This window comes from Struthio camelus, chromosome 3 (assembly GCF_040807025.1).
Source record: "Struthio camelus isolate bStrCam1 chromosome 3, bStrCam1.hap1, whole genome shotgun sequence".
Taxonomy (NCBI): domain Eukaryota; kingdom Metazoa; phylum Chordata; class Aves; order Struthioniformes; family Struthionidae; genus Struthio; species Struthio camelus.
The window spans coordinates 121,909,602-121,930,562 of record NC_090944.1 but is presented as its reverse complement, the minus strand read 5'-3'; the positions used below and the strand labels follow the sequence as shown (position 1 = coordinate 121,930,562).

Below are 20,961 nucleotides of genomic sequence, written 5' to 3'. Positions count from 1 at the left end.
GGGTAGGTACACATTTATCTCCACAGCAGTAATGCAATTGCAGTCCTTTTTTAAGGAAGGGTCATCTCAGATCAATTAAAGCAGGTGAGACACTCCCCCTGTATGGAGTGTACATATCAGCAAGACTCAGCAGGACTAGCACAACAGTTGCACAATGAGATATAAGAATATCTGCACATTTAATACCTTCACATCCTCTTTCTATTTGCCCGTTGCAGAAGAGAGCATCTGAGATTAGATCGGGGAGCCGTCCATTCAAGTCAACTGATGCAAGACAGCCTTGAAATCCTTCCTTTGCGTGCACCAGTTTTGGCAAGGATTTATACATTTCTTTGGCCACTCCTCCAATATACAAATCACCTGTTAAGCAGAAATAAATATTAGATACAGAAAACAGAACTGTAGAATCTTTGACCTTTTTGATCTTCCAGCCTTTGCATCCTGAATGATAGATATCTCAGAGACACCTTCTTCAACAGGTCTCTGAGACATGAGTAAGCTTTCAGAAGTTTTAGGACCTTGGTCCTACCTTGGTCCCAAGACACTTTAATTCAGTGATTTTCTGGATACTGCAAAAGCCACCTATTAGACAAGTTTATGTGAGAGGACTAAGCACATGCTTTTCATAACAGAAGGTTTTGCTGGGTGCTGGCTAGCAGAACTCCTGGTTAGATGACTGTCTGAGCGCTGCTGGAGGTCCACTCTAACACCAATTGCGTGTTACACTGCCTGGAATATTCCAGGGGCACTGCCTTATTATTTAAATCAAAATACACGTGAAAGAAAATACTGATAGCATGTAAGTGTAAAAAGATAGAGCACGACTATATTTTTTTCAAATGAGTATGTATACTTCACATTTATATAAGCTGTTACTTTTAGTACCCGAACATTTCATCTATGCTCCAGCTCTCATATACAGGAAACACACATTTCACAGATTAGGACAGAATTTGCATCTAGATGTGCATCTAGCAGTGGTGCATGTCACAACGTACTCTGGGACGCCAACCCCAGATGATCCTGATCATGGACTCGGCACACTGGGGGAAAAGGCAAGAAGCAGAGCACTAAGATCTTTTGTCTATATACCCAGAATCATCAATTTAAAGGCGGACCAAGAATTAAAAGGCTAAGGGATATGCCTAAAAAGGAAATTAGGAACAGAATTGTTAAGCAATGAAAAGATTGACTCTTTACCAAAAAATTCAATACCTTATGTTAGTCATATGGGAACAGATGGAGTTAGACGCCTTTATAATGGTAAACTAGACACTGGGCAAAAAAAATTTTATTGTCAAAAATACATCTGACGACAGACATACCATAACTCTCTTTGATGAAGCTCAGGCAACTTACTCAGGCCTGCAAGCTCGTCCTTCCCTCCCTTCAAGCATTCATAGGTGTGATACTTACCTTGAAGGTATGCACCGATAACTTTTCTCTTAAATGCAGAGGAGAGAACCCTTTCTGCTTTAAAACAATTCAGGCTGTGCTTTTTTTTCCCCACATATCTGGTGTCTCAGGCACACAGGGCACTGATGCCTCTACCTGAAGGGATTTCAAACCGACATAACTTACTTCCCCAAAGCGTGCCTTAAGTGTTAGCCTATAGGCTTAACTTGCTGCTTTCCATACCTGTTGCTGAAGCCATGCTGCAGAAAAAAGTCTGACATTCGCAGAGAGGGAAAGCGTGCTCTGGCTAAAAGGCATTAGTCACTCTGCTGGCAGGTGAGGTGCGTTTGATTCCTTTAGTCACAGGCAGAAAGGATCAAAACTGTGGTTGCCTACATCTTGGATGACTTTACTTCCCCGCTCTCCTATCCTTAAACTCAGAAAAAGCAGCCATCTTTGCAAGCTTGGTGGGAATGTCCCGAGCCGGCTTGCCTGCAAGCCCCTTCAAGGACAAGGCAGGAACCATCTGCACTTCTGGGAAGTGCTGAACCTGTTGACTGAACCTGTGTGAGACTCTCAAGCATCACCCAATGACAAAACTTTTGTCCTGCCTACGCATTAGATCCTCAATGATCCTGTGATGTGTACTAGCAGAAATTTGCAATAGATGATCTGAATATACTACATCACACACTACTTTGTGCTTCCCAGTATGTCCCCTACTCTGGGCAACTAGGGAGCCTAGGCTATGGGATGTACCAAACAGTGTGCTTGCTTCGTCTCAAACACAACACCGCTGGCTGCCTAAACATTTACTGAGCTCTGCAGGGAGATTTTATAGCTACAGGACTCCGAACGTGCTAGCTGTCATCAGTACCCTAAGTGGCTAATTTTAATCTGGCACTTAGCAGTGTAAACTGCAGTCACACCTTTACTGGTTCTCTTGGTGTGCTCCCCTGTTTGCAAAGGAGGGCAATTTAGTGCTGTTTGTGATGGTTTACAGTTTGCCTGCAAGGAAATGGCCTGAAACAAACAAATGTCGATCAGACTGTAAAGAATTTTTAGTTGCTGCATACCAGTCCTAAACCTCAACCATACTTGAATTAGTCAAGTGGAGATAAAAAGCTTAGGAGCATGCTTATTATTAATCTTATAAGCCATCCAACAAAAAATATTAGCAACCATTACAGCATCATATACTAAGAAACTTCATGCTTTCCATATTCTATGTAAATAATTAGTTTGAAAAATAGCTATTGCTTTCCTCTAGAGCTTTGAGGTATTGTATAAATCTTTTAAGCAAGATACTAGACATAATAAATTAATACATAGTGATCCATATGTTCCTACAAATAGGGCATTATTCATTCACAGCAGAAAAAATTCTGTATTTTTCAAATAGCTGTACTGGAAAAAAAAAAAACTTCTTGAAAACTTCTTGTCTCATAATAAAGGTTCTTCATCTTTTACTCATGTAGAACATATAGAAAATAAAACCTTCAAGTTCTTCTGAAGTACTGTTCTTTCAGTTATTGTTGGATCAGAATATAAAAATAATTCTTAATTGATTGCAACAAACTTGAAAGAGGTAAACTCCAGAAAACAATACAATGAAAAATCATACTTTTGCTAAAAAGGTTACATTTGTTCTATTCTATATGACATATGCACAATCTCTTTTAAATCTCTCAACATTTATATTCTCCAGCAGAACCATTTTTATTCTTTGATTGGTTAAAACATTTAAAAACTGCAAACTTTTAAACTGCTTCCCTGATAATTCCCAAGGTCTATCCCTAAAGTATATTGAGATTGCTTTAGACAATATAATCAATTGTCAGTTATGATAAATAGCTAGCAGAAGGCCAGGTCACTGCAACAGTATAAGAAACTGAATTCAGAATATATGCTCCTGAAAATATTGACTGGAGTATTTTCAACTAGGTATCATATGCAGAGAAGTATTATATATTAAGTAGAATCTATACATAAACTGTAACTCTATTGTTTACTTACTGTTCCTCAGAACTGCTTGCTGTTGCTTAAAATTGATATTTATATACAACTGAAGACACTAAAACATAGTTTGGCTTCATTTTTTAAAAAAATACATATATATATATACATACATACATACATACATACATATATATATATATATATATATACACACACATATATATATATATATACATTTCTTAAGATTACAGACTGAAATTTTCCCAGATTTACTATCACGTGTGGTTTGATTTTGCTGCTGATAGCATAAAACTGTACGCTCTGATAGACACAACTTTACTAAGGGATTTGCTCTGGAGGTATAACTCATTAGCAAAATTAAAAAAAAAATTGAATTATTTGGTTATTTTTTCATACCTGCCATCAAAAATATTTGAGTAGCTACTTTTCTTTCAGTTAATCATTTATCGTACCTCATTTCTGTGCTCATCACAATGGAGAATTGGCTTCCTACAAAACTGAATCCATCAGAACTTCAAATAAGCCAGAATTGCAAAACATGCTGTAAATTAAAATACTTTGATATCGAACACGTATTAGTAGGGGTTCAGAAAATGTAAAGTTTTTTCCCGCTTCCACTAGAAGAGTAGTATGACTTTACTACTGCGTACTTCCCAATAACTTTGGGGGAAGTTACATGCTCCAAAAATTTGCAGGATTAATCCCTCCCTTGTTGTGTTTCTTAATTTATCCCAAATTTCTGTATTTCTTCAAAATAAGAACTTACCGAATGCTAAAGCAAAGAAAAGTAACATGAAAATGCTGTTGTATTTATTTCTTTCTCTTGAATAAGTAGCAGAAGTAACTTATTATTTGGAATTACTGTCCTGGCTGACACATCACCCCTAACACTTTCCTCCTTTCCTGATTTGTGTCCTCAACCAAGAATTCTTATGCGATATGTACTGGTGGGAAAAACTGTTTAATTTAATGATTACCATTGTCTTCAAATTACTAGTAGAGAGGGGATTATTAGTCATGTGTATATAACGGTATCAGCAGCATATAAAATGTGCTCAGGGAACAAGTAGTTTACTGTGAACAGTTAGGCTATTTCACTCCTGAAATCTGCATGTTCTTTTTGTTTTATGAAGGGGGTTATCATGTGTTGAAATGCAACTGTACTGTTCATTCAAATATGGTTCCATGTATAAAAGAAAACAAAACAAAAAGCAGAAAATAAAACTGTAGAAGGAATTGTAGTTTGGTTTTTCTGTAACCTATAAAGAAAAGACATCCCTGGAGTGTTTTTATATGGTGCTGCATAAAAGGACCTATATATCCATCACTCCCTCTAAAAGTGGACTTTCTCTCTCTTTACCTCTTCTTGTGCTGCTGTTTGCCATTGTACTTCCCGACCTTCTCTTCATTTCTTCTCTCTCATCATAGAAAAAAGTTTCTCTTTCTTATTTCTAATGACACATTCTATAAAATCACTGCTATGGGGAGAAACAAGAATATTTCTATACTGTACTGGAGTGGTTCCTCAGGAAAGAGATGGATCGCCTTGGCATTACATGGTGGGTTCTGAAAGCACAACATGCATCTCCGCAATTCCTTTATATAACATATGAAAAAAAAAAAAAAAGAACATCTGGCTCTGGTGATGCCGAGATGTCAGGCACACTTTTCTCCAAATACACTATTTCAAAATGATCAAGCATATAACAGCTCCTTCTCTCAGGCAGGCAAAAGGAATGAAGACTGCAAAGACAGAGAAATATCACAGAAAAAGTCTAATCTCAGAAGAAAAAGAAATGCTCATTTTCTTCAAATCCTTCATAAAACGCAGATTATTTCCTGTTACAACGTCAACAGAAATAATTTTGCAGTGCCTTAATAGTTGCTCAATTACATGCTAGGTGGAACTCAACATAAGTCCCACACAGTCCCAACTCACACTGTATCTGAGGCAACTGAAAGGTAAAAATAAATCAGACTCACATAGCCTGAATATGCACTGACTTAAACCCGATACAGAGATAACATTCCTATCTTGAATCCAGGGATATTATAACAAATGCAGATGTCAGGTAAGCCCATGGCTGCCTTTGTCGTCCAGTGAGATGTAGGAGCCTATTTACCCTTAATGACCTTCTCCTCCCTCTAACATACGTTTACTTTGTATAGTAGGCATGGCAGAGTGGTAAAGTACTTTGCTTTCAAATGCAGGGTTTCAACACGTTGCAAAAGGGATTGGGTATAAAACCAGAAAGGAAAGGAAATTGCTTCTACAGCCAGAGCAGATTAACTTTTGTATCTTCAGCTGCAAGCAGCGCTGCTATGAAACCTTCTTGAAAAGATTTCCATGAAACATATGACAGCCCGAAAATTCCTAATTGCACTAAGAAGGGTTCTTACATTCAGAATAGAATCCCTGACCAGAACAAGGAAAAGACCATTGCTCACTTTAAAATAGCTAAGGGCTTAGGGCGCTAGGAGAGTCAGAGGGGTGCTGGACAGCCAGGTTCAACAACTCTCCTGTGAATGAGGAGGACAAACATTTGAATCTCAAGCTTTGTAAATGTATACTCTAAATAGCAGATAAGTAGCAAGTCTAGAGTCTCTCTCTCTCCCACTTTCATTATTCATGACAATAAAGGTTTACTTTTTGTTCCATATGAAAAAAATTCAGTTTGTGACACTTAAAAAATGTTGATGAAATATAATTGTTCTTTTTTGATCAAGTCAGAAAGCCTGCTGTGATCATAACCCAAGTAATACATGTAAGGACAGTTGACAGAGATGTGAATTATGCTTACACACAGCTTCTGCAGCACATACGCTCTAGCATATGGCTTTTCAAATCTCCCTTTACAGTAGGGAGTATGCGCTTGCTGCACATTCACAGGCCTCTTTGGTGCTACAACCAAGCATGACTCAGCTTTGTCCACCACTTGCAAGGCACTTGGGAGAAGACATGAACATGCAGTCTTGGGGTTTTAGGCCCACTTGTTCGCTTCAAAAAATCCATTCTGTAGCTTCAATATTGCTTTGTGGTTGAAGTATTTTGTTTGTGATGGGATATTTTTGGAAGAAATACAGGCTTTTAAAATATTTTCCCTGTTGGAAGGAAAAATGCCATCAGTTCTAGGCTGACTTTAACTTAAGAAGCAAGGATGGGAAATGGCAGCTAGTTCACTCATCCTGTTTCTGCTGAGTTACCTGTCCTTCCAAATGCTTTGGGCAAGAGGCAGTTGTATGATGTGACAGGTGCTACCACACCTCTTCCTTACTGACTGTACCGGTAAGAGAGCAAGACGAAGGGATTATATTTAAAGAAAGGAAGAGAGTTGAAAATGTCATCTTTTTATGGGTTAGCAAGTCACTCTTTTAGGGAGGAATATAGAAACCGATATTTTTCCACTCAGCTCTACAGCGCCTTCCCTATCCTGTCTGAAAACCTTGTTAGGAAGAAAAGGCAGGAAAGAAAACATACTGTTGGCACTGTGGGTTTTCTTTAGTCATCCTTATTGGCACATAGGACATATTGTAGCTATTTACCAAGAGATTTATAAACTTTGATGATATTTATTTCATTGGCTGATATTGCTTATTTTTACTATGTAATCGTGGCACGGGACCCTCATCCACACTGATATTGATAAGAAGGCAGTGAAGATGACGAAGGCACTAGAGATAACTCATTGATGGGCATACCAAGAAAGAGCACCTCGCAAATTCTCTTGGCACAAATTTCTATGGCAGCCCACCCTGAAGACAGACCTGCTGCTCTACTTTTCTCCAAGTTGCCTGATCACATCATGCTACTCATGACCGCTGCACTGTAGATTTTACACACTTGGTATAACCATGCTCCTATCTAAAAACCATTCTTCTCATCCTACCGTTGTGCCATGCACTACTATATATCTTCACTTTGCCTGGTGTGGTCTTCACTTCCACACCTGACCTTCTGATGGCATCTCAGCTGTCATTCTTATTACATTTTCTGGCCCTGTTCAAACCTGCTTAATGGATAACATGCTTCATACTTATGTTTCAGAAGCAAGTACAACTTTGCTAAACGAGATTTAAAAGAGAGGCAAGTAAAGCTATGATAGAACCAGGGGCACGGGAAAATGTCCTTAGCAGTTGAGTTTTCAGTAGACAAAAGTAGAAACCGTAAAGGTAAGTCAGTCATTAAGTCTATGCACTCCCCCAAATCTCTCCTAAGGCATTTCAGGTTAAAATCCACTGCTTCCCCAGAAAGTATAAATGAAGTTCTCAAATTATATGTATTCTCAAACAAGAAAAAAACAAAAACATTACAAAATTTTCTCACCAATAACAATTCTCAGATCCCCAGTCACTGCATTTCTCCTTACTTTTTGTTCAGAAGAATAAATGGAAGGCACCAGCATTGGTAAAGATTAAACAGACGTAAAATCAAAGCAGTCTGCTTGTCCAATGGACTGTGAGGAAAGTTAGTGATGCATGTTAAATGGTAAATAATAAAATCTAATTGCCGTATAAATGTGCACGGTAATCTATCTCCCACAGAATTGATGCTATGCCAATTACTTTGTATCATCTGAGGGAGATGGTTGTGGTGGAGAGGTGAGGCATTCAAGCATATCAAACGTCCTTCATTTCTTCCCTGTTCTCACCAATTTTGTACATTGTATACACCTGAAAAATACACAAAATCTAATGAAGCAGGAATTTTCATGCTTTATTGTATTCAGATTTCCCTTCCTAATGACATTCTTCTATAATCATTTAACCAATCTCTGTTTCAATAGCCAACATACGCTGTTAGCAGAGCTTGTTTTCAAAATGTACACAGCAAGGGATTCTTCTTTCCAATAGCTAGGCTGGACCTCAGAGAATAGCAGCATCTACAAAGCTCATTCCCTAGCTAGTACCTCATGCAAGATTCTCCACATAAAGCCACTAAGAAGCCAAGAGAGGATAAAAAAAGCTTCTCATTTTGAACACACATTTGCAGAGGGGAAACATTTTATGTTATATTATCAACGTCTTGATCCAGACAATCACCTTCAGATTCTGAAGGACATTAAATGAATCGGCTCTTCTGCAACTAGGACTGTTGTCATAATTTCAAGACTTGTTAACATAGCTATACAGTAACACATTTTGAAAACAAATTTAGGACATGATTCTCAGGGGAACACTAGAAGCAGGTTCAAAGAATATGTCTCAGAGAGGCACGAACAGTGTAGCATCCATGAATGCAACCAGAGACAAAGCTATCATTTTTTCTCTGTTGCGACTATGACCTGCTTAAAATTTCCAGTAGCTAATAAGAGTATCTTCAAAAGTTCAGAATTTTGTCAATGAGATATGTTTGAGATAAATATCCAATTTTTTTTTAATTTGTTTTAAGAGCGTACATGTTTCTTGTCTTAGCCTTAATATAATTTTTACTTAGCATTCCAGAAGGATTTGAAAGAAACTCTACAATCAGCCATGTTAATAAACTGCATGCCAACAGCTGTAGGTATGTAGGCAAATATAGACATATATAAGTTAGTGAGAGAGGCAGCAGAGCAGGAGATAAGAAGCAGAAAGTAAACGCTGTCTCTCACCATGAAGTAACCTGAAAGACTGCTGTGATGCTGTTGACTGCATAAGCACCACAATATTTTTTTAAATTTTTATGTAATCTGGAAGTACTGGGAATAAATTAATTTTTTCCATCTCATAATTTTAGAAATCTGGATACAATTCCTAAATGTTTAGCACTGTCAAAATTACCTGTACAGCCTGACAGACGGTGTAGCTATTTAGAAGCAATACACAAGAATTTGCATTAGACTACATTGTCTAATAATCTTCTTGATTATTGTTAATCTGCCCACATGTATTTGCTATCCAGGCTGTCTCAAAGAACAGCTCTCAGCTTTAGGTTCTGTATTTTTTCCCTCTGCACAGAGTCCACTTTCTCAACACTGTGAGGAAGACAACAGCCGGATTTTTCTATTCCACCAGGTCACATTATGAAGATATATCTACTGGTGACAGTATTTGGAATTCAATATTTGGAAGAGAATGCTATTTCTGCATGAAGAGCTCACAGCCCACTGGCAAGGTCATTACAATAAATGTATGCAAGTTTGTTTGAGAAATTCAACCACTAACACTCATTCATTTGTACAAATTTGCATTTCTATATAAGATATTGTTCTTTGCTTCCCAAAGCTTTGTTTCTTAGTAGAAATATGAAGAACCACTCCCACTGACAGAGACTTTATGACATACAGAGGAGCATATAATGCAGCAATAATAATAATGGGCTTCATATAAAACAACAGGGGCAAACATTGTATCAAATTGAAATCTTCCAATTTCCACTACTGGAATAAGAAACCTGCTTTATGAATAAGACTACGTTAGCTCATTTTTGCATGGCACAAATACCATACTTTGAGAAGTAAATGAAATATCAGGAGATGAAGTCACTATTACCAGTCATCTACACATAAGCCAGGTCAGTAGATCTATTGATAATTCATTAAATAAAATAGAAAGTTTACAAGGAGGATTTAATTGCCAAGTGAGTCCTTTAAGTACCTTGGAGGAAGTATATTTCAGGGCATTTGTGAAATCTGACTACTTTTCTTTCACATGCTTCAAACAAGGCTGTTTTCACATTATTGGAGAAAAGGGCAAATGAGAAGGCAAATATATACAGCAATAGTAGCCATATTTCATGAAGTGACAGAGGAAGCTGGAGGCCACAGAATAGCTACAGAAGTAAAAGAAAAGTAAAATAGACAATATGAGAGCCGAACAGGAATTTTAAATACAAGGAAGGTAGTTCTGGTGTAGGCTGTAATATGTACAGCTTTTCTTGAGGATAAACTAATAGAATGGCATATATTACATAACACGTAACTTACAGCGGAGTCCAAAAAAATGGACATTTCGGAAAGCTATATGGAAGGGAATAACAGAATGAGAGAAGCTGAAAGTATAGACCTCAGTTTCAGAAAAGCAGGTCTTTGTGAAATATGTGCAATGCTGCAAAGACAGCAAAAATCAAATCATAAATGTAGAGGCGGGTGGGAATTTTCTATGAAAGTGATTTTTTTTTTTAAAGAAAAGAGCACCAAATCAAAATTAGGATTCTTTTGCAAGAGTATTTCATTGTGTATTAGGAAAATCAAAGGAATTTCTTGTTGTACTGGGGATGATGTGCAGGACTAAATTAAAATATTTTGGTATTCATTAGTGGTCTCAGCTTGAATGAGCTGCTGCGGTACCTCACAAAGTGTTCAGTCTGAGTCTTATGCTCCTACTCTCCTCCACAGACTAGTTGTCTTTGCTGAGCCATATCTCCTACAATGGATTGATCATAAGCACGCCTTTTGGTGAGCACTAATGTGCACAAAAGTCCCACGACTGCAGTACCTTCTGGAGGATAAAGCTTAGCTGGAAGGTTAAAATAGGATGAGATAATGAAGTATCCAAAGGAAAAGTTCATAATAATTTACTGTTAAACCTAAAATAACTTAACAACTTTTCTTAACCTTTCATTTGCTGAAAGAATGTGCTACTCAACGTTTTCTTCCAATGTATTATCAAACAAAATGTTAAAATATCAAAATTCTAGGTGGCGTTTTGTAAGTTTTTGTCTGATGTTTAAACAAAACGGGTTGAAAGTTACTTTGGAGTTAAAATAGTGCCCATATACGTAGGAGAGAAGCAAAAGGCAGATTAAACCTTAGGGGAGTAAGTGAATGCATAGTCACGCTTGAAGATGTTCCCCCTCTAAAGCAGTTCATGTGTTTTTAAATATTTATCGAAAAGTTTCAGATAGAACTCCTATTTCCACACTGCAGGAAGAAAGTTTGGAGACAGAAGAGACATTACAGATGCTATAAGACCTACATCTGAATAAAGAAGGCTTCTTTTCTGTGGCAATAACGAAGAACAAGAGTGCATGCGACGAAGTGCATCTTCACTTGCATTTACGTGGCCCTTCAAGGCTACCTGGACCCATCAGACCATAAGAGCACACTGTAAAGCACAGCAAGCAAAGAGAAGCTATCTCCCCCCACCCAGAAGTCAGGTCCGTGAGCAGCTTGAATTGTAACCACGCTGATCATCTGAGCTACACTAAAAATAGGACAGGGAATCTGTTCATGAAATACATGAAAGAAAATCTGCTGTGTAACGGAAGGTTGGCAGTCTTGAACTGCGTTGCATTTACTGTTGAGACTCATTTATCTTCATGGGTTATCTGCTGGAAATCGCACCTGACGACACTTTGCTAATTTCCTCTGCCAGGAAAAATAGCACAACTGCTTTCATCTGTTTGTTTCCTTTCCTCCAATTTATCATTTATTTGGATATCTAGCAAATAATAGCAGTAACTATGGTGGAGAATTTAATACAAGTGTTTCCACAGCTCCTCCCTCCAGTCCACTGACCCTGTATGATAGGCTATACAGAGAAACCACCTGTATAGTAATGCATTTTCTATGTTATCTAGCCAACTCCTACACCGAAAAGGAAAAGCGTATTGGAAATTTTCTCCCGTGCTGTTGTGGCAATTGTCTGCTTTCCCGGACAACTGACATCCCAGACATCTACTGTACATGCTGTACAACACCAACGTGTTCTATCTTTGCAAGGAATTTATTGTGTATTTGCAAAAATCTGCGTGTGTTTGATTTATCTTTCCAGGATTAGCTTGGATTTCAGCACTTAAAATCCGGCAAGTCTGCAATTCCTGAGAAAAGCTACAGAGATTCTATATTATCTGTATACCTTTTTACTTCAACAAATGCTAACTCTGGTTAAATAAAGTTATTGATATCAGTAGCAGGAACTGGAATTTTAAATTTGCTACCTTGCTATGACTAAAATACTACAGGGCAACGAAATAACTCGGGCTACTCATATCAGCAGTGTATGCAGCATTTATAGCATAACTGATATGTGTCACCATAAGAAACTAACATAAAATAGGAAAGAAGACTAAGGTACAGGAAAGGATTTCAACTGATTATAAAGGAAAAGAAACAATAATGAAATACAATTATTCCTCCTTTTTTGCCTGCTGGCTAGAATGTATCAGCTTGAAACAACTCTCCCCCCCAACAGAACAGCAAAAAAACTCATGATATATACTGTGCCATATTTTAAAAAAGCTGATCAAACACAATATGCACCTTAAAAAATAAAAATGAAACCTACTACTATGTGAAGACAGAGGCTGAGGACTTGTGTACAATAGGATAGTTCGAGGAAGGTGCTTTATATTACTGTACTGAATGTATCTGGCTTGTTATTCTTTTACTAGCCATATTTTCTGGGCGGTGAATTTCTGAAAGTCAGCATCTGATACAGTTCACCTTCCTCGTCTCAAATTTCAGTATGTTTTTTCACGCTCTTCAGTGTTTTTTCCAGTGGAATTCAAGGTTAGAAAATGCACCAGCTATGGATACATTTTTACATACAAAAGAATAAAGCAAAAGCTGAATTTTCAAAGTGAAGAAAACAAAGGAATGCTAGATTTTATAGGTTATCCTAACTGATGAGATTTCTCGATGAATGTACTAAAGTAGTACTTTTCATGAAATAACAGTGCCCTCTAGTGCTTCAATTAAGCACTTTTTTCTAAACTTTTTTTTGAAATGAAGTAACATACCAAAACACCATGCTCTGTTTGAGAAATATTTAGAATGAAATGTCTGTGATATTTTAGTTATCAGTTCTTAACAGGATTATTTTCCCTACTCTTGTCTAATTAATCTGCTGACAAAACCAGATTAAGCACATACGGATACATAAACATCCACCTAAACATTGCTTAGTATTGCAAAAATAGCATAACTATGAAAGGACAAGGTGCATGCTTTCTTTCGAGCATCCAAAATAATTCTGAAATAGGTCTCAAAAACTATTGACCATATTTACAAGAATGTACAAATGAGAAAGAACGCAGCACAGTTTTCAAATACAACTCTGAGAACGGAGCACGAGCCCTCCAAAAAGCTTTAATTCATAGACAAGCATCTTTGATAGAGAGGTTCTTATTGAAGATTATGACATATCAAGATACAGTTTTCACAGTCTTTCTTTCAATCCTAACAGCACTTTAAAGTGAAGCAAACATGCGAAATATCACAAAATCCAGAGTAATTACTAAGGTCAGCTCATTATCTGTGACTCAGAGGTAGTTAAAAGAAAATTCAGCAAGGAACAAGCGCTTGATGGAATATTAATATCTACTTTGAACCTCCTGGCTTTTGAAATACTAAATTTTCTTTGACTGCTATGAAATTTGGTTTTCCTAACAAGAAGTTTTACAAAGAACGTTAAAGTACATAACACTTTTTCATATGACCAGAATATATCTTTTATATCTAATTAAGTAGGAAAGATTTAAAAAGTGTACTTATATATCCTTTCAAAAAGATCTCTTCCTTTAATGCAAGTTAGGTCTTCAGATGGGAACTCTGACAACTAACTACTATTACTTATTTTAAAATATACATGCTAGTTTGGTTTGTAAGAACGTGTCTTAAGGATCTCTCTAGACCTCTAAAAAATAGTTTTGGACTTATAAAACAAAGCTTATCACATTCTGCAATTAAAACTACACCGTATTACATACTGAGTATATATATTTGTGGTCTAATATGGCTGGCAACTCGTATTTCTAACTGTTAGTTTCATTAGCAGATTACCATACAAGCTTGTTTTACCTATGGGATATTGTACAATATTTGTAATTATTGCACCTTTTATTATTATTATTAAACTTATTTATTTAATATTGCATTGTATTTTTCCCAATGGTAGGCAAAAAAAGGTAGGTTTTGGTAGAACACTGAAGAGCGAGGGCCAGCTCCTCAGCCCTCTAATACACAGATCATTAGTTCTGCAAAGTCTTTGTACTCTTACTGTAAAGCTTGGGCTGTGGTTTCTGCATTCCACTTATGTAACTTATACCCACATAAAATCAAGTCTTTTTCCTAAGTTTTTAAAGCTCCTTTAGTTCTGCTCTGGAATCTTTCAATTATCTTTTGGTATGATATTCCTGTTCTACACTCTTTGTGTCCTTACCATTTCCTGCTTTTTGCCGGTACAGTATCCATGTGGCATTTTCATACATTAAGAGTTGTACATAACTTTGCAGAACTACTACTATGTTGGCATTGTCAGATCAACGTGAAGAAAAGTTCACTTCTTGTCAATATATTAATTATCAAGTACAACATTTGATACGGTGCTACAAAATCACACGGTACTTTAAACGCATCATTTGTTCAGCTGCACCTCACTGTAGGTTATACAAGAATTACTCTACTTACTTTTGAGATCTAAGTTTCTGGCTCCTGCTGTGCTCTGTGTTGTGATTTTAGTGTCAATCTTTACAGTATGAAGATTGTTGGTATCCCTTGATATCATCACATTGTGCCACTGGTTGTCGTTCAGAGGTTTATTAGAACTTCCTTTGATGAGATTTGCACCATTTCCCAAGTCAAAGACATAGTGTAAATACCTGGGCAAAGAGAAAAAATTGGAAGTTTCCTTTTTCTTTACATACCAAGGAGGGTGATAATTAATACGGCTGTCATTCATTGCCTATGCCCTTGTACTCTTCAGCACCACTGGTAAAACAGGAAGATAAACCTGAATGTCAATTGGGGAAACAACCTTAATTCAGAGAAATCACCATTCATTTACATCCACTGAGATTCAGTTCCAAGGTTCAAGCTAGTATTGAGCCCCTCCACATGCCAACACATACATACATTGTAGAGAAAGAACAAGAGGAACACTACAAACTAACATTTACTTGGGCTAAATACTGTAAAAGTTATACCTATTATTTACTTTCTTATTTTTCAGGTATCTAGGTTCATCTGAAAGAGAAAGTCACAATGAAGCATAAGAAGGTTAACATGCAGCAACATTCACCAATCAGCTATCTGCAATTAAATACAAGTCTGCATCCTAAATTTTCCGTTGTATTTCTCATTTTGAATTCACTCTTTTTCTCATTATGCTAATCCATACATACCCTTTTACTAATTCAACCACGATGAAATCATTTCCATCCCCACTGTTATAAAGTATCAGTCCATCCAAAGACGTTGTTTTGAACTGGAAAAAAAGGTGCATAGATGTATAGGCTTGTAGTGTGGCCAGTGCAATGTAACTTGCTTTTGTTTTAAAGGTTACAGGGTCTGCTATGATGTTCCTGAACCCAAATCTTGCATTTAGCTCACAATAATCGATGTCTCCATTTTTACATAAGTCTATGTATGCCATGCCATTAAATGTAAGACTCTGTAGATGCCCAATGAAATTAGAAGGCACAGAAGACAGGTAGCGGCGTTCTGTTATTATTCCTGTCTCTATGTTATGGAATTCCAGTCTCGTGTGATCACCAGCCATTTGACCTTTAAACAGGAACAAGAAAACACATGTTAGCATCTGAAATGGGAGGTCACAAAGCACATAATGTGGTAAAATATCTACAGCAATTTCATGCTTTTCAGAATAGCTGCATTTTAGAACGTGCAAGCAAACTCTTGGCTCAAAGAGGATTTTTCTAAATTCATCCAATGTACTAGTAAATCTCTGGGAGTCTTTCCAGTGACCAGTATGTTTGGATAAGGCCAGCAATGTGAACTCCAAACAGATGCACAATAACACAATATATCAAAACGCCAGTGAAATCCCAGACTTTGGTTACACTTAACCAGACATGGAGTTTACCAGAAGCATGTGTAACTAATTAGTACAACATGACGAACACAAGGGTAAAGCTAAGAGCTGTAAGTACAACGCTAGAGTTTCACGGAGTACGGAGGCGTAACCGTCAGGGATACCACTCCATGTCTTTAGCTTCAAGGGGCATTATTTGACAAAAGGAACGAAGGTTTCCCGTTTAAGCAGCCTTAGGTACAGTTACACTGGTCTGCTGTAGCACTGTGCAGCAAGGTAGACAGAGCCTTCCTCTGAAAGCAATGGGCTTTGAAAAGCCATGGCGGAGAGGGGAGAAAGCCCAAGAGAGGCAGGAAGCAGAAGGCCTGCAGCGAGGGCCAGCATCTTTACTCGTCCTGAAAAGAGCAAGGGACCTGCTTGCAGAGAATTAACTTTCAGTCTTCCTAAGTCAGGCAAGGACTCTGGCAAAGCAGAAAGCCTGAAATTTGCTGGACTACAGAGCAAGTCTGAAGGAAAAGACCTACACCACTAGCATACACCGGGTACAAGTCAGGTAGTTTTAAAGCCAGTTATTAAATGCAGGCCAAATTACAGCTGACCACATTTTTTGGTCCATTAAAGAGTTCCATTTTCTAACAGAGCCCATACTTAGAGGTGGACAACTTTTCCCACTGTGCTCCTTTTAAAGAACTGGGACAGCGACATCGCAAGGCTGATTCATGGCCACATTGTGCGAGTATGATGACAAAATAGCTTTTATGACTAATCAGTTCTAACACTTAATTCACCTTTTATAAACCATGGGCTAGATTTACCAGCTCCGTAGCGGTTTCACGTTAGTCAAGGAACACAAAGAAAGTGAATAGCAAACCTACCCAAACTCCAACAAATACTGGTGTCAAGCTGCTCTATACAAGCTCCCACAGTTGCAATGCAACACCATGGACAAGCCAACTTCCTCTGTGCTTCCCTGAACATACTATTCAAGAGAAGGCTGTGAGCCCCGAGCCAGACTGGAAGCGTTTAACGATGGTACTGTCTGCGGCGGCCTCAGACAGCTGTGCCTTTCATAACTTTCACAAGCAAGTGTCTGTTTGCGTGTGTGATGAGTAAAAGGAAAAGGGCAAGATGAATGTAGATATTTGGGTTTTGCCCAGGAACATGGATTTACAAACTGGTTCAGTCTCCGGACTGGGATACAAGTACAGATACCAGTGAAATTAACAGTGAAAATAGGTCTGCAAGGTTTATACCACTCAGACCACAATGACGGAATAGAAAACTGCTAATAATTTATGATAAATATTTATGAGCAGGATGCATATAAACGCAAGTGTATTCAATACAAGAGCAGAGTCTACTGATGATACCTTTGAACGTCATAAGCACCTGGGATCTGCAGTCACGCGGGCTGACCAGTGCAAGAGGTGCCTTAATCCCAAAGACATCCTTCTTGATATACTTGTTTCTGAATATCAGTTTTGAAGAGTTTTGTTCTCCTGATATATTAGTGAACGTGAGTTCTTTCTGGCAGTAATGAGTCAGAGAGCTGTCTAGAAAAAAGCCAAATCTTTAACCTTTTGCACGGCCAAGAGCTGTATGTTGTCACAGCTGGAGAGCTCCGAAGGTCTTGTTTTAGGTGAAAAATAGTATGTATTCCTGTATTATATCACTTCAGATGACACCGCATAAATGTCATGCAGAAATCGACTACGCTTTGCCCTGCAGCACAGTATCCTCACTACACTCACTACCTGAAAAATACTTCTTTCTTGAGCATAGCAATAAAGAAGTTCCAGAAATCTGGGCTCACATCCCAAACCTCCTCCTGGCATTTTAGCTGTACAAAAACACTAACAGAACTTGTGACTTCACCTAATGCTCCACAGTATTTGCAACTACAGCTACAAAGAGAGACAGAGAGATCGTGGATTTTTTAAACTTGTCAGGTTGGTGCACAAAATGCATTACCTGTTGTAATGCTGTGGATCATTATACAGAAAGCCAAATGAATTTCTGTTCATAATCATAAGCCAGATCTCCTTTCCAATCCTATCCAACTGTAACATCTCCTTCATTCCACTTTTATTTTATGTTTCTAGAAAAAATAAAGTGCATGAGGGTGGTGGGTATTTAAACTCTTTTGCTCCAAGTAAAATGTTCAAAACCACCTAAATAACTTCCAATGAAAGCTAGTTATGATTCTGAAAGATATTATTCAACCATGCAGCAATTTAGAGCTTGATACATGGATGAACAGCTGGCAGTTTCTAACCTGTAAAAAGATGAAAATTCAGACAATTCAAACTAAATTACTTAATAGCTTCCTTTTTAGCCTAAGCTTTCTGGATCTGACAGGATTTTTCATATATGGCATAGCAGAAAGAATTAAAAAAAAATAAAGGAAAAAACTGTGTGTGAGGGAGAAAAAGCTGGACTTTTTGGAGGGGAAGTCCCTTCTTGCTCATGTTATCTATAAGTATTTAATAACCCTTTCCCAGGAAAAAAATATCAGATTGTATTTTAACCACGTTTCTGATTGTTGGGGCATCTAAGCAAAAATTCTAAGGCAGTTTTAAGCAAGAGAGAGCTCCAGTCTGATACGGCAACTCTTCCACTACCCTGAAGGAATTCAAAGCTATTCCACATAAATTGCATTGTGTGCATTTGACCTTCTACCAGATGGGAGTAAAAACTTTTATTTGGTAAAGGGCTTGGCAATACATTGTGTTGCAAAAAAGGTCACAGCGCTGCATGACTACAAAGATTCTCCACGAAGAAAAGAGAACATTCCTGGGATTAAGCAGCAGAGTTCCTTCACCATCAGACAAAATCTCAAGTTCCCTCTAGTTCCTTGTCTCATGCCAGTTTTCTCCTTATCAATGGAGAAGGCCACAGACTGGCCACGCGGCTTCCTGCATGGAGTTTAGGAAGCTTTTTTCCTCCTAAGTACTGGGAGGACTTCATCCCCTTGGGTGAAGAACAAAATTAAACATCTGTGGATGTAAGCTTAGGTAACTTTCAACTTGAAGAACTGAGAATATTTTCTAGTCAACAGGACAGTTCCTCTAGGCAGGTACTGGCACCAAATCCTGCAGAAAGAATGCAAGTGTTGTACTGAAAAGTTTGACCTGCGGGTAACACTTCTGCTTGATCATGATGTAACTGAAGTGAAAAGACTCTCGCTGGCTTTAACAGCTATTTAATAACATCTAATGACATCTAATTATAACTACAGTTATACACGGTGAAGAATGACTGCAATACTTTGCAGACCTATATTTTTTACTTATTAATTGACCTCACTAGCCATATATGATTGAATGCTCCCATTTTCATCTTAATCCTTCAAATAAATACACTTTGAGCTTTTCTTAAGCTGTTCTGAGCAGTTGGGACCAAATTTCAAGTTATAAACGGTACTTCTTGATGGCTTTGTAAACTATATTATGCTTAAATAAAAACCCTGCTTTGAGGAGCACAGGTAATCTGCATTTGTTTTTACGTATAGTATTTTATTCGGTTCCAGACAGCTTCCTCTAACTAGAAAATATCCTAGAATTAACTTTACGATTTTAGTTGCCAGCTGAAGCAGCAAGGTGATGAAATGTTTAATACTTTTACTCTGATATTGTATTTTTATTTCCACATTAACAAAATAACCATTTTAGGCCACCTTCTTTCTTAGGAGGAGGACCCAAATTATCATCACATACATGAAGATAATTTTTGCTTCACCTTTAGTAGATCCACCAGTAGTATAAAATCTATTTTTACAGCTATATGATTTAAGATATTTGTATTGATTTTTCCAGCAGCGACATGGCCTTGTGTGTTCTGCCGGAGTAAAAAGGACTGCTAAAGGATGTGTTTTCCATTTTAAAAATCATTAAAATTGTTAACTATTTTACCAAAGGTTAAGGCAAAAGATGAAAACTATTTAATACTACATGAAAACAAAGGAAAATACTAAGTAATCAAAATAAAACTACGCATGTTGCATTGGGCAAGGAATCAGGACTATTAGCCAGGGCTGTTGCTATTAACAACACACACATATATATATATATATATATATATATATATAAGACTTATCTTTAACACAATAAACAACTCTTCTTAGTTATCATTTCTGGTACAAAATAGGAATTTGTTTGTAACAACTTCCTGCATTCATGCTATTTTTTGACTCCTGCTACAAGTGCTGTTTTCATATGCAAGACAACTTCTTCCCTAACATTTATTTATTTAGGACAGTTGATGTAAGATTTAAAATACATGAGAGAATATCCTTCAAATATTTATGCAATTCACTTTTGCATCGATGACCTAGAGTTTAATCTTAGTTTAAACTTAGTAATGTTGCCAAGAGCATTTTACTTGCCTTCTTATTAGTGATGTATCAAATGACTTCTCTCCAATTACTGTATAAAAACATTCATTTAAGTCAGCATGAAAGTTTTTATTAATTGCAATAGCAATGTTAGAGTAAAATTCATAACAAGTGTAAAAAGCATTTGCAGTAGTAGTACTTCAAGATGCACAATGTGGATTTTGGATCTTACCCAAGACAAGAGAAAACGTTTCTACTGCTTTCAGAATAAAGGCACTTTAGCTCTGCCTTTTTTTGTTTTGTGTTTCCCCCCCAGTAACACAAAGTCACAATGCCACACTACCTGTCATGGCCTGTTGGTCATCCACCATTAACTTTAAACTTTTTCCTCGTCGAACTACACGTACTGTGTGCCACTCGTTATCATTGAGGTTATAGCCAGCAAAAAGGGTTTCTGGACCTTTGCCTGTAGGATATGCCAAACAGTCATTATGGAATCTTTAAATCAGTTTACATGTGAACCTCACAGAGAGAGAGAGAGAAAGAGAAACTGGCTGGGC

The 20,961-nt window shown here is 37.4% G+C and overlaps 1 protein-coding gene across 33 annotated transcripts in view; it reads right to left on the bottom strand.

Moving 5' to 3' along the window:
• Positions 1-20,961, bottom strand: part of NRXN1 (neurexin 1) — a 726,764-nt gene that overhangs the window by 366,551 nt on the left and 339,252 nt on the right. For all 33 annotated transcript variants that reach the window (XM_068939986.1, XM_068939987.1, XM_068940005.1 and 30 more), the window contains 4 exons: positions 20,745-20,867; positions 15,419-15,800; positions 14,706-14,896; positions 187-360 (listed from right to left, as the gene is read on the bottom strand). In XM_068939986.1, the coding sequence (XP_068796087.1) occupies positions 187-360; positions 14,706-14,896; positions 15,419-15,800; positions 20,745-20,867 (870 nt within the window). The remainder of the gene's footprint in view (positions 1-186; positions 361-14,705; positions 14,897-15,418; positions 15,801-20,744; positions 20,868-20,961) is intronic.